Here is a 12,818-nt window from a genome sequence, read left to right on the forward strand (position 1 = left end):
AGGGATCAGCCACAGAGGGACAAGAGGAGGGTTTGGTCAATTTTAGCAGAACACTTTTAGCACATTAAATCTTCCTCCAGACCTCAAATATTAAACAACTAATAACAGAGCTGCTCTGATTAGTTCTTTATAGCTGAACCATAAAGAAGAATGAAATTATGTTACATGCAAGAAAACAGATGGAACTTGAGAACATTATGTTAAGTGAAATAAGTTAAACTCAGAAAGTCAAGGGTTGTATGTTTTCTCTTATATTTGAAAGCTAGAGAGGAAAAAGGAAAAGAAAGGTGGTGGGGGGAATCTCATGAAAACCCAAGGGAGAGCAATAGAATAGAGGAAAGGGACCAGAGGGAGGGAAGAAGGGAAGGAAAGGAGAAGTTCTGGGGAATAATATTGGTCAAATCATATTGTTATCTTGTGTACATGAATGAAAATATAACAACAAATCCCACCATTATGTACAACTATAATATAGCAATAAAAATATGGGAAAAAAGAGAGTAGGACTATACCATCTCCCACTCAGGTCCCCCAAAGCATGTCAATGATGCTCTGGGGGCTCCAACAAGCACATTGGGCAATAACTAAGTTCCTCATACAGTTTATCAAAAATAAATGAAAACATGAAAATTTATTAACTCCAATATTGTGATTGTAGTTTCATAATATATGTTTCCTATTTCAATTCAAATATTTACTGAACCACCACCAAGAAGATACTGTGAGCTCTTGAGCCTGTGATATATGAGTAAGCCCTGCCACTCCCTCCTGTCCTTGCATGGAATTGACAATTTAATGCCTAGAGAAAAGTAAGGGGAGGGGAGTGACAAAAAGAGATGAACACATACATAAACTAATTATGATGTTATATTGTTGTGTTTCAGAGAAAGGCAAGATTACATGCAGGACAGAGTTCACAAAAGAGGAAGCATTTGGTATATCTTAAGAATACAATCCCAAATCAATTTTGGATGTGGAAAGATTATAATAAAGATTATGAATAGGGGCCAGAAATGGAGAAGGTAATGAAATTAATTTTTGGAGGCAGGAATTTTCCATCTATTCATCAATTTGATGGATTTAATTAGCCTTGGATCAAACAGGAATGAATACATAGGCACACATAAAGAAAAAAGGCACAATTCATCCAGTGATTGAGCCGATTGTCTCTTTTTTTCCCTTAGGAAGATTTTAAAATACTAATGAATTAACATAAGACTGAAATCCTGAATTAGTTCTATAGCTTTTTTTTTGTCTTAGAGTCCTTTAGAATCTTATAAAAAGCAATGACTATCTCTTTTCAGGAACAAAACACAACAAACCATACAATGAATGGAGAAAGTGTATATAATATAAAAAGGTACAAGGATCCTGATGACATTACCTAAGTCTCAGATCAAGAGCCCCTGTACTGATTATCAGCTTTCAAATTTTAAGAAATTTGCTCAATTAAAAATTACCAAGAAATTCTGTCATGATTCACACCCTCCCAAATCATTATTTCAAATCTCTAGACTTAGAAATTTACATGATATTATAAAGATGGTTGAAGGACTTGAACTCACATGGCCATATCACATAACTCCTTTTAAGTGATTTTATGATCTAGTCAATAAAAAGTTCAACAAGAAAAAAATCCCTCAGCTTAAACTATAAGCAGAATAAATAATTAACAAGTTTAACATACACACAAAGGACATAACATTAAATCCAGAAGAACTCTCTGAGCTCAGTCAGCTTTGGGATACAAAGATCAATGTTCCATGTGCCACATTTAGAGTCTAGTAGGAAGCCTTCCAGAGCCATCAGCAATGGTGGAAAGCATCAGGATACACCTGGAAATAGTGTTTTCTTTTTCTTTGGGTCACAAGAACAAGAGTATCAAGTTCAGTGATATTTAATTTCACCAACATCATAATCAGAATTTCTCCCATTCAAGTGTTACCTGAGACATTATTACTTTGTAATCCCTTATACAAAACCCCTGGGGACAGAATTTTTCAGGTTTTAGAAAGTAAATATATTGAACATACCATATAATATATAACACCCCCCTACACACACACACACACACACACACACACACACTCTCTCTACTGGAACTATTAAAGTTCTGCAGCAAATGGATGACTAGTCACCCCAAGCGACCAATAAAAGATGCATGTCAGTCAGTCCAGGCAAATTTTTTTTTCACCCAATGAGCACTAAAATCTTTGAATTTCCAGAGCTTTTTGTATTTAGGCATTGCATGTAAGGGCATGGAATTCTATCATGTCCTAGAGAAGATGGAATAAAGTAAATAAGACTAGCATATGGTTGTCAGGGAGCTTATAATCAAGTAGAGGACATGAGGCATGCATACACACAGTTCTCCACAGGACAACATTGAGGAGAGGACACGAGACATGCATCTAGCTAAAAGCATTCAAGTGTTAGAAGTGGGGAAATAACTTTCAAAATAAAAGAGGATCCCACCTGAGAGGACTAACATGGAAGTGGGCTTTGTACAATGGTCTAGGAAACATCCTAGAAGAGTAAGACTGAGGTGTGCTTCTCAGTCATTCCTGATAAGAATTACGTGGGGCACCTAGACATTCTATAGCTTCCCAGACCTCTTTCCTGGGGCTCTGAATCTTCAAGTCTAAGGTAGGACCAGGAATCATTCTAGTAACTCTCTGTGATTCTCATTATCAGGGAATCTTAAAACAAACAAACAACAAACTTGGTTTAGGTCTGTGGTTCTCATGCTTGAGTGGGCACTGACACTAGGTGGAAGACTAGCCAAAACAGATAGCTGGGCCCCACCCCCAGGGTTTCTGATTGGGTAGGGCTGGGGTGGGGTCTGGGGATTTGCTGGCTCTGGGAATGCACAGTGAAACTCACTGGTCTAGCAATGGATATTAGCCAAGATTCAATGGTAGCAAGGAGCCAAGCAACAGCAAGGACTGGGAGTGTGGTGGTGGTTCTGGGATCAGGTGTGCTACATGCTCAATCTAGATAAGAACTCCAAATATGGGTCATATTCTAAGAATCTGGGCTAGTGGGAGGGGAATGAAATATATACTAGGCTTGCCATCTACTCAATAGATATCTGAGTATCCACTGTGAATCAGATGGTAATGATGCCGCAGTGCCCTAATGGAGCTTAGGGCAGAATACACTAGCAGTTCAAAACTGGCTCTACTACAGTTTGAATGTGTCCCCCAAAGCTCATGTGTTAGAACTTGACTCCCCAATGCCATTGTGTTGGGAGGTGGGGCCTGAAGGGTTAGTCATGAAGACTCCACCCTCAAGAATGGATAATGCTGACCATAAAAGGGCTTGAGGCTGTGAGTTCAATATCTTGTTCTCTCCTGCCCATGTGATGTCTTCCACTACATCAGAACACAGCAGGAACTGTTTGTTCATAATGATTTCAAGGCTGATAGTTTCTGTTAGCACCAGATCAGGGCCCAGTGTGTACATTTTTTGACACCAGGTAATGTTAGTTTTCTGGCTGATACAGTGGTGGGTAAGCAAATATTGGGCAGATGACATGTTGAGATGTAGCTCCTGGATCTTGGATATCCCAACTTCCAGAACCATGAACCAAAGAGATTTCTATCAGTTATAAATTGCTCAGTCTATGGCATTCTGTTATAATAGTACAGAATGGACTGAGACATGCTCCCAAGGGACTTTGGTGATACGTTGAGACATTTTTGGTTGTTACAACTAGGGCTAGGGATACTACTTGCATCTACTGGATACAGGCTAGGGATGCTGCTAAAAGTTCTGTAATGTATGCAAGACAGTTTCCACAACAGAGAATGGTCCAGTCCAAATGTCAATAGTGGCCTGGTCTACATTTAAACTTGAGGAAATAAAACCCAATGTAGACTTCACTGTGTGTGTGTCAACTCTAACTCAGCACCTTTCTTTATGAAGTTGACTGTAAACCCCAAGTCACAGCAACCACCTTTGGTCTCAAACACTGCTGGAAAATTGGCTTTCCTATTACTTTCCAGGTATTAATTATAACACATTTTACTCTCTTACTTGTAAAAGGAGAAGGCTTCTTTTTTTTTTTTTTTTAAGAAGAAATGAAAATCTGAGAAACAAAGCCATCCTGTTCTCTACTATAGAACAGAGGCCAAATCACCACTCCTCTCAAGGGCAGTTTCTTCTGCTCAGATGAGAAGCTTGGAGATTCTGGAAGAAAGGCTATCCACCAAGAAAACACAAAATCTTCTCCAAGAGAACTGTATTTGAAATGTAGATCTTAAGCAATATGGGTAGGACAGGTACTCTCACAGGATGGCCCTCACTCTCATCCAGATAGCAAGGTCTGTTGGGGACACTTGATGAAAGGTATTTCCTAAGAAGAGGAGGGATTCCTGGGACCTCAAACTCTAGGGCTTTTGTACACATCAGGTGTGTAGGAAACATGTTTCATACTGAATGTGACCCCAAGCCCAAGAATGAGTGAGCTTTGGGGTAGATAAGTGGGCAGAAAGATCCAGCATGGAAAAAAGGGTCCAAGGCTTCCCAACAGTAGAGAGTTGGCCCTTTTTTTCTCCTGTTTCAACATGTAGTGAGAAAGCAACAATCAGCTCAGACCAAGAGAGTAATAATGTGTCCACCATTCATCAGGCAAGAGACCAATGCTGCTGCAGAACAGGCAACAGTCTCTCCCAAGCATGTGCTACAGGTATAAAGTGTAACAACCCTCATTTTTGAGCAACTATTGTTTTCTTATTCCCCCAAGAAAATTTTTCCCCTAAAACCACAGACTATCAGAAACCTGCTTTTAAAAACTGTTTCAGTAAGAATGAAACATTCCAATTTTGCTTTAAGGAACTAAGTGACTTTGACCCAAAGAAGCAACCTGTCTACCACCATAAGTGCAGAGCCTTAGTATAAGGGTTTCTGGATACAGCATTGCACCTCAAGCTTCACTCCATAACTGCTGAAGAAATAGGACCTGGGTCCACCTCCCAGTCTAGAGGGATGCTGACTATGTTGCCACAGAGCCCTGTTTTGTTTGTACCTATAAAAAACACAGCTTCATTTACATTTCACTAAATTCACTAAAAAAATTTTTTTTCTTTGTACTCAGGGTACTCTACCTTCAAGGTGTACTCCCAGTACTTTAAACAAGTTTTTTTTTTTTTTTTAAAGATAGGATCTCACTAAGTTGTCAAAGCTAAACTGAAACTTGCAATTGTTCTCCTTCAGCCTCCTGAGTCACTGGGATTATAGGCATACACCACCACACTGGCTTTTTTCTCTTTTGTTTAATGTGATAGACACTGGCCCTCTGTTGTGCAGTCTCCTTCACTGCAATGAGCCAATCAACCTCACTTTGACTACATCAGACTACAGGTTAGTTCCTGGTAGTCTGAGGCTAATTGGGTGAAAGCAGTGGCAAGAAAGAGTAAAGGGTCTGTCAGTCCCAAGGAACACTGATAATCTCTGCTAACTACTCAGAAGATGGGTCTTAATAAACATGTGTATCCTTTTCCTACTGGTGACTACATGGTTAGGAAAGGGGTCCATGGCTATTAGCTTTTAAAAGACCCTGTGTTCAATTCAAAGCCCAGTAAGTCCTAAGTCATTCATAACTTTCCATTTGCTCAACCACCATTTATTATATGCCCACTGAGCCCTGGCACTTTTCTAGGGTATATGGTAAGGGATATCCATGGTAAGGGATATACATCTTTGATCTAGAGGGACCAATGATCTAACAATAGGAGCAAGGCACATGTGTCATCATCATGGTGGACAACTCTTAAGAAGCAAATCGATGAACAGGGTGATCATACAGGTGGTACAAATGTGCAGTTATAAAGTGAGTGAGGTTGGGCAGGGAAAACCTGGCCTCTGTCCCACCAGCCATCATTTATTCAGAAGCCAGATCTGCCTTTGTACAAATTCTGTCAAGGACTTTTATTTTTCAAACCCACCTGATAAACTGGTCTTCTGAATCTATAAGACTAAACCATTAGTTCAGAAAGATGTTGAACTGCCCTTTTGGGGGGGCTATTTTTCCTATCCCGGGGGACTACAAATCTACATCAATTGTAATAAAAAAAAAGAGAGAGAAAGTCCAGATGTGATGAGCTGGAGGCACCTCAGGGCACTTCATTATGAATATTTAGACAGTTTTTCCTCTTGTTATGAAAATTATAGCAATCTGTTCCCAAGCAAGAGCTTCCCATGAATTTCAATGCCATAAAAGCTTTTTGTTTGTGGGAGGGGGATGGGGATAATGCTAGTTGTTTAAATCCTGATCAGCTGAGTTTCACCTTCACTCAGAAAATACTCACATGAACATTTTTTGAATCATTATAACTCAGAATTCTGATGTGAGCTCGTAGTTGAGCATGCTAAGACAGCTGTGTAGGAAGAAGCTGCCCTCCTCTGCGCTGCAGGGCAAGTTTCATCAGAAGTTTGTCTTCAGAGCAGAAGGAAGAAGGAAGAAGAGTGCTCAGGTGGCAAGCTCAGAGTTGTTTCTAATAACTGGTCAGTACTCTGCACCTTCCACCTGAATAGAAATGTGGCCTCAAAATGAAGAAGCAGGGAAATGATCCAAATGAAGGGGGATTTTTAGTAGACTAGGGAGCCACTAAATGGAAATCATGGAAGAATAATTACTGTAGAATTTGCTCTTGGCAATGAAAGCCAGAGGTAGTGTGTGCAGGGTGAGATTAAACTACAAAATTCATGCCCTGAAGTCCATAAATAATGTCCATCAGTAAACATCCCTCAAGGCTTTGCTGACAGTGATAATCATCCTTTCTTACCTACTACTCAGTTACAGTCATATTAACATCTATGCCTAGGATATCTTCCCATATTCTCAAATTGTTCACATCTTCCTTTTGTCTCTCCCATCTGGCTGTTCAACACTTTGAATACGAAAACTTTCATGGTGAGTCCTAAAGCTTTTAAAATTGGGTCAGAGGATTAAGATGTGGGGGAAAAAATCTGAGAGGTCTTCTCAAGTAAACCCCTGATTTCATAGACAATGTAGACAATAAAGAGGAAGGCCTGAGAAATCAAATTATTTCTCCAAAGAAAATCACACCACTAGCTAATAACAATGGAACTGTCTTAGGACTCTAAGACAAAACACTCCACCCTGCCTCTGTAAATCTATTCCTCATTAGTAACCCATTCCCCTGCCATGATGCTTCTAGAGAGCTGGGTACATGGAGATAGTTAATAGATACTTGTAGGAACGAATAAGATGTGGTGGGTTAGAACCAGGATTCTTTTACATGCTTAAGGGAGCTGAACATTGCAACTGTGCTCATTTCCAGGCCCAGGAAACCCATCTTAGGTCACAGAATTACTATAAAACTACCCTTTCCAACATGGTCACCAATAGGCACATGTGGCTATTGAGCACTTGAAATGTGGTTACTCTAAACTGAGATATGCAACACCTATAAAACACACAAGGTATTATAAAGACATCACATGAACAATGAGGGTACTTCATTTAATAATTTTATATAAATTAATGTTGAAATGATACTATTTAGATATATTGAATTAAATAAAACATATTAAATTCAGTTCAGCTGTTTCTTTTCTTTTTAATGTGGCCACTAGAAAAATTTAAATTATAAATATGGCTATTGGCTAGCACTGTTCCAAAACACAGCTAATACCCTCTATCCACTCACTTGATCTTTCCAAAAAGACTTGAGCCTCTTGCCTGCAGACATTCCAGAAGTATCTAGAATTATTTAAGCAGAAATGTGTTGAGGAGGCTGGTGGGAGGATAAGGTTGGGTAGTTCTGGCTAAGTGGTTAGGCTAAAAGGGGTTAAGGTTCTTTGACCTGAAGGTCTATGAATCCCTAAAGTGCTTGAGCTGCCATTTCTAGAATATTTATGCCACCTAAAGTATGCAAAGTACTCTGTAAACGTGGATAAATGTTAGCTCTGCACATGGGTAAGACACATATGGCAGGAAAAAAACCATGTTTTAGAAAGAAAACAAAAAACAAAACAAAACAACAAAGTTCTGAATCTAACACATGGGGGATCTAATGAAACACATTTGTGTGGATTTTTTTTCTGACATGTTTGAAAAAGCTATGGAGATTACATAAGGATTTTTTAAAATAAGGAAACTCACTCTTTGTCCTGCTGTCCATTTCTGTTTTCGATGGGTCTGGAGTCACTGTAGCTGAAGGCAATTTCTTCCCAATAGTCTGAGGGGGAAAAAACAATTTAACACATCAAGACAATTCTCTTCATCAAGCAAAGGAACAAAATCAAGATCATAATGACAAAATGCTCAAAACTGGTTCTAAAAACCACTCCCTTAAGTTTATGCTCTGCTCTATGTACTTGTTGCCACTCTTTAATAGCTTTGATCTTCAATGACAAACAAGGGGAAGCCTCATAAAAAGAGCTTTATCTTTGAAAGCACTCAGTACCTTTTATTTTCTTTCTTCCCTGATGGTCTTTAAGAGTTTATTATTTTTCCCCATATTTTTTATTAGTACATTATAGTTGTACACAATGATGAGATTTGTTGTTACATATTTGTACATGCACACAATATCTCGATATTTGGCCAATATCATTCCCCAGGTACAGTTTCCTTCATTTTATGAGACATTAACTAAATCTATGGAGGGACAGTACCTGGCCCAGTGGCAGTATTCCAAAATAACTGTGAGTGGAAGAATGGAAAAAAGAGGGAAGAAATAAAAGGGATGAAATAAAGGAATGGAGGGCTAGAAGGACAGAAAGATGAATAGGCAGGTGGATGGGCAGGCAGAAGCCAGGTGTCCCAGGCAACTGGGCCTTGTTGTGACTCCTTCTCATCATCTAAGATTCTAACTGCTTCATAGGGGTACGTTCTTGTTCTCTAGCTGTCCCCAAAATGAAAAACAAGGAGGCCCAGCAGCTCCTTTTCCACTAGTCTTTTAATGCTCTACGGCGTTAAAAAGGTCCATTGCCTTGGACCATATGTGCCTATTAACTAGTTAAAAAGAAAAAAAGTATAGTCTGCCTTGACTTCACTTTCTTTCCTTCATTTGAAGTTAATGCTATTACCATTCATTATATATGAATCATCCATAGAAAAGATTGGATATTGCCTCTGCCTAAAGATGTTCTTGAAAGCACAGGCTACTGAGCAGCCCCAACAAAAACACCAATACACAAACCAACAAGCCGATGGTTCCAGAGGTAAGAGCTGTCCCTACTCTTTCTCCCTTTACCACTGCACTTGTCTAACCATGATTAATATCTGAGGAAAGTGTCTATTGATACCAGAGAAACAGCTGTCACAACCAAGTAGCTGGGTAAATTTCGCTCCCTAAGGAAGGGCTTCACTAGTGAGAATCCCAGCTACTAGGAAGCCCAAACATCTTGAACACAAGAAGAAGAATGAGCTGCATAATTCAAAAACCAGCAGGGTGGAAGTTTTCTTCAAATAAAACTGATTCACCACAGATTTTAATTTGAAAAAGTTCTTCATGCTTCAAACGTTGAACCTAACATTAAATATGAATAAATCACAGAAAGAGGATAAGATAAATCAAATCTTCAGCCCTTCATGAATTTTTAAAAACATTTGTGACAGAAAGCCTTTGCATTTTACACGGTGACATTTTTATTTAGTGCCACGAGGCTTTCTATATTGGATAAAAAAAATGAAACCCCCAATAATATGCCACCCCTCAACTGCTACTAAGTACTCAAACTAATAACATTTTATGACTCCAAGGAAACATCAGGGAAGGAAAAAAGTTTGATGTTCTTCTGCCATAAGGTCAAATTTGATGAAGAAGTGTTCTTAGGATTATCTTGAAAAAATCAGGTATTGGTAGTAAAACTAGAAGCTCTCAAAGTATCATTTCATTAATATTCCAGTTCACACTTCCAGCAGCTTGTCTGTCAATCTGCTTTCCCTTTGGGGGACTCAGTAAAGCATCACTACTGTTAACACATTAAGAAGAAGGAAACAAAAACAATTAAAACTTCAGTCATCACTGACAGTGGAAGGAAGAAAGGCAAACATGTAAATAGTATAAACACAATTCTCAGTCCTGTTTACTTTCCTGAAAATGAGACAAGCAATGGTTTGGGCTTTAAACCAGATGTCTTGCTTTGGAGAAACCTTGGCAGGTTTTATATTCTTATAACTTTGGTAACAAAAAACTGCCCTCATGTCTGATGTCTGGTTTACCAGAATGTCCAAGTTTATAGACATTAAGAAAGACCACTGGTTAAATACCCTTACTTCAGTACTAAAAGACATGAAAATAGCAATGCTTACAGTAGTTGTCTTTCTATTTCAGAAAATACAGCACACTAGCCTCTGTGATGGTGACCTTGATATTATACTCATCTTCTAAAGGTGTTCAGTACCTTAAGCCTTCCTTATCCTTTGTGGGCCATGATTAAAAGTCTAGAGTAAGGCCAGATCCTCCCCTCTCAGCTGGTCTAGTAGGTGTTCCAGAGACAGAAAGTTTCCTAGTGTTTCTGTCTTCTCTAGAGCCTAGACCTAGGGAAGTGTGGCCTGAGACCAGCAGTACTTGAGAACTTGTTAGCAAAGTAAATTCCCAGGCCACGCCCCAGACTTTCTCAATCAGAAACTCTGGGGATGGTGCCAGCAGTCTCAGAGGGGACACACCCTCCATGGGATTCTGATGCACACTCAAACTTGAGAAGCATGGACCTAGCTGTAGCAGAGGTTCTATTAATATGAATCAAATGCCCTTTCATGGATTCAACGCTCAAGTGCCTATTTTCATACCTCAATATAGTATAAAACATCTTTTCTACTATTCTTCCTCTCCTTTTCCACCCAATGCCTTCTATCTTCTGTATTCTTACTGGCATAATACCTTATCATTGCTACTAACTACACATACACATTGAAGACTCTATAGACTATCACTACGGATCTACTTTAAGACACAGTGATCACCAGGTTGGTATCACTTTCGTATCTCTTGTTACATTCCAATATCCACTTAAAAACCTAAGTTTTAAAAATAAACAATTCAGAAAATTCATTCCCTTGAACATTTAATGATATTAGACCCTCTCCCCTTTGGCTCTTTCACCAAAAGTACTAACTAAACATTTTGGAGTTTTTGTGTACAGTGGTAGTTTCATATATACTCCTGGCTCCACAAGACTCAGTAACACAGTATCAGAATACATAACTATCACATGAGTTTGGTTAGTAGAGCAAGTGATTTTTTTTTTCTAGTCAAAATGAAGAAACGGATGCTTCCAGGAAAGACAATCACTGGATTTGAGTCCAGATGAATCCAGCTCCCCAAATGATGAATGTGTGTTTCTTTGTGACAATGGAAAGTGAGACCAGAATAACACTCAAATCAATAGTATAAAATCACTCCTCCAACTGGACTGTAATTCAGGTGCAAACTCCTTTGGGTGTAAAAAGAAGTTTCTAATTATAGAGCAATGCTAAGGAGAAGGTTTAAATCCATCTCTAATGTTCTCTCAAAATACCACACACAAATTCTGCATCAAAAGGCAGCCAGCTGAATGGGTAAGAGGGAGGAGAGAGCTGTGAAGTTGCCTGCCCACCCCACCCTGGCCATAGGCCAGACTTTCTGCCACCTATTCTAGACGTGGATGATGTTCTGAGAAGCTACATGTAGACATCACTCAAGAGCTCACACAAAACCAAACATAAGAGATGACCTTTCAAACAGCTGGTAAAAATCCAAGTTAAAGGTAGCTCTTTGATGGCAGTCCTTTTACAACACTAGCATCTGACAGTACTCCTTCCCCTTCTGTCCAGTACAAATTTATTAGGTGCCCATTTAACACGAGACAAGAAAGCAGACAAGAAGGCAGGAGGATGATGAGCATCACCACAAACATTGCAACAACTATTTGTGAGGCTAGTTCTCTACAGTGGTGTGTTGAGGGGTTCCCAAGCATGCAGCATGGTTATCCCAAATCCTGCTCATCTATAGCATATAGAGATATATAAGATACCAGGCATGGTGACAAAATAATATCTATACATGACTATTTTCAGTTTCCTTTCCACCATAACTCAGAAGGATCCCCAAACTGCTAGAAAACTCTCTGGAAACTTTTAATATTTATATTTGTTTTTACATGCTTGCTTCATGAACACCTATGACTGAAAGTGTAATGAAATCTTCTTGGCTCTCAACAGGGAGCAGTAGGAATAGAGTCAAAGTCCAGTGAAGCAGCTCATGTCAACACAAAAGCACAAAGATGTATCCTTAAAATGCAGCACCTTATGCACTTTACTCTCACTGAAAGGCTTTCATTTACCCCACCAACTGTCCATGTACCTGTATTTGGTGGGTCCAGCTTAAACTGTAAGCCATCAACAGAAGACATGCCAGAACAAGATACAACTCAAAATTCTAAAAATAATGGACATGGTCCATCAAAGGGAATCTACATTTGTAGTTCCATTCAAGGGACAGAGTTTACCTCTGAAACACCTCCCATACTATTATGTCAATTCTGATTTCTCAAAGGGCCCTGCTTCGTGGTCTATTTTAAAACATGGTTGAAGAAAAAAGTAAACATTTTCTGTTTATGAAACTGGGTGTAAGGCTTAGAGTTATTCATATGATGCTCATTTCTGTGGTTGTCCCCAAAAGTTAGAATTAAAATTATATTAAACCTCTTTGCTTAATCACAGTTAAAGACCTTGTCAGATTCATCGTTGCTTTTGAAGCATCTGTCAAGTATACCACATTTAGCAGTTTAACTACCTTTATCTTCAGAAATAGTGACCTCCTTGAGATCAGGACCTGGGTGTTCATTATTCTCTTATACCC

General features: G+C 39.0%; 1 protein-coding gene across 8 annotated transcripts in view; it reads right to left on the minus strand.

Annotated features, from left to right (window-relative positions):
- Window positions 1-12,818, minus strand: part of Sh3kbp1 (SH3 domain containing kinase binding protein 1) — a 331,887-nt gene that overhangs the window by 100,084 nt on the left and 218,985 nt on the right. For all 8 annotated transcript variants that reach the window (XM_071606251.1, XM_071606250.1, XM_071606248.1 and 5 more), the window contains one exon: window positions 8,132-8,207. In XM_071606251.1, coding sequence (XP_071462352.1) covers window positions 8,132-8,207 — 76 coding nt within the window. The remainder of the gene's footprint in view (window positions 1-8,131; window positions 8,208-12,818) is intronic.

The sequence above is a fragment of the Marmota flaviventris genome, chromosome X (assembly GCF_047511675.1).
Source record: "Marmota flaviventris isolate mMarFla1 chromosome X, mMarFla1.hap1, whole genome shotgun sequence".
Lineage (NCBI taxonomy): Eukaryota > Metazoa > Chordata > Mammalia > Rodentia > Sciuridae > Marmota > Marmota flaviventris.